This window comes from Monoraphidium neglectum (genome assembly GCF_000611645.1).
Source record: "Monoraphidium neglectum strain SAG 48.87 unplaced genomic scaffold scaffold02867, whole genome shotgun sequence".
In the NCBI taxonomy this organism is placed as follows: domain Eukaryota; kingdom Viridiplantae; phylum Chlorophyta; class Chlorophyceae; order Sphaeropleales; family Selenastraceae; genus Monoraphidium; species Monoraphidium neglectum.
The window spans coordinates 6503-8430 of NW_014010761.1; the positions used below are offsets into that span (position 1 = coordinate 6503).

The following is a 1928-nucleotide window of genomic DNA, read 5'->3' on the forward strand; positions in this document are numbered from 1 at the left end:
CACACGCACGCACGCACGCACGCACGCACACACGCACACGCACACACACACACACACACACACACACACACAACAGGCCATCGCTGGCGGAGAGCCTCAAGTGGGGCTGGGTGCAGTTCATTGCCACATTTACGGCACTCTGGTGGCTAGCGTCGCGGTTCGAGGCAGCTGTGTTTCGCTTCAGGCTGCTTGGCACGCGCATCGTCAGCGACGCTGCTCCGCCGCTCAAAGGGGCACACAAGTACTAGTGCCGAAGGGCATGCAGCATTGCTCAAGGCGGTGGACCGTTGTCAACTGCTCGCCAGCTGCTTGTGTAAATCGCTGTGAAAAATATCCTCAAGCTTTGCATCTGCCTCCACCGCCTAATAGACAACATTAATAGCAGATCCCTCTGAAGCGTGGTTCACGTGCTGAGAGACCTGGGCGTGTGTTACATTACCGGGCAGTTTCCGACCCAGAAATGTCTGAGTGGGTGCCGTTTGCTGCATGAAGCCGGGGCGGCACTCAAATCAAGAGCGTGAAGTGCCAACTACCATTGCAGCAGCTGTGGAGCAATCCGTTTCTACAGGTGATGTGCAGCGCATGTTTCAGCGCCACACAGATCGGGTCGCCATCGACCCGAATTCAAAGCATATCGCAGTGTTGTCAGCGTTTGATTGACACAAAGAGGCCTGCAGTGAGTAAAATCTGTCGCTCAGGCGCCTCCTCGATGCGGATACAAATGCTGCCAGGCAGGCCGCGGCCATGCCGCCGGGGGCGCGCGCCCCTCACAGCGTGAGGTCGCTGATGGGCGGCCGGTCCATTGCGCGCACGGCCTCGCGCGCGGGCGGCACGATGTAGGGCAGCAGGTGCTCCAGGAAGATGGCCTGCCGCAGGACGTCCACGGTGCGCGCCAGCAGGCGGGCCATGTCGCCGTCGTCCAGGTCAACGCCGCCCATCACGTCCGCCCAGCTGGCGCCAGACGCCCACGCCTCCACGATGCCTGGGGGTTGGGGTGTCCAGGAGTCGTTGAATGGGGGCCCCGTGTGCACACTGCAAGAAAGCACACACAGCCCGGGCTACCACGGGGCGCCCCACTGGACCCCAGGCAGGGCGAGTCACCCAGCACAGCCAAGGTGCCCGTGAGCCACTCCGCCCCCGCCCCCCCCCCATCACCTGCAAAGCGCAGGTCCACCAGCAGCGACTCATTCCAGCGGATCATGCCCGCGGCGGTCTGCGCCTCAAAGAGGGCCTCCCGGGCCGGCTCCAGCTCCTCTATGGCCGTCAGCACCTCAGGGGACACCTGGGGATGGCAAACGGGTGTTCAAAGGGGGGGGGGGTGGATCAATGGCTTCTCATGTCCACAGAGTTGTGTCACGTGCCGACATTGGTGCGTAAACAATGCCCCTGGGGTTACACGGGACCAGCATGCCTTGAAAGCCTGCCTTGGACCCTGCACATATGCGGCCTCCTGGGGCAGATGGAGGCGCACTACCCCGATGCCCACAGCCCCACGGCCGCACCTGGTAGGGCGTCCACACGCTCATGGGCCTGCGTATGACCTCGCAGCACACCAGGGCCGCTATGTAGGCTGCCAGCTGGGGGGCGCTGAGGGACAGAACAGCGGGGTGGCTCAGGGCCAACGCCATCCATAGCTCATTCTGACCCTGGTTTGGAGGGGTGGGGTGGGGGTGGGAGAGGGAGGAAGGGTTTTGATAGAAGGCAGGGTTGATGACATGTCGTGCTGTTGGGGCAGTTGGGGCACGGGAGCCAGGGCGTTCAACCGGTTCTGCTCGACAGCAAATTGCGAGTGCCCTCACCAGCCAGCACAGTGCTATTTGCACCGGTTTATTACGCGCGCGCACACGCACGTACAAACGCGCGCGAGGGCGAGCGTGCCGCACCTGCAGGCTGCGTGCCAGCAGGCCCAGGGGCTGTATGGCCAGGGT

At 63.1% G+C, this 1928-nt stretch overlaps 1 protein-coding gene across 1 annotated transcript; it reads right to left on the minus strand.

The window, feature by feature from the left end:
• Window positions 1-767: 767 nt before the first annotated feature.
• On the minus strand, window positions 768-1628 carry MNEG_11697 (hypothetical protein; the record flags this gene model as incomplete). Its single annotated transcript, XM_014039833.1, has 3 exons — window positions 768-982; window positions 1156-1282; window positions 1503-1628. The coding sequence occupies 3 exons, from the start codon at window positions 1626-1628 to the stop codon at window positions 768-770; spliced, it is 468 nt and encodes a 155-aa protein (XP_013895287.1).
• Window positions 1629-1928: the final 300 nt, after the last annotated feature.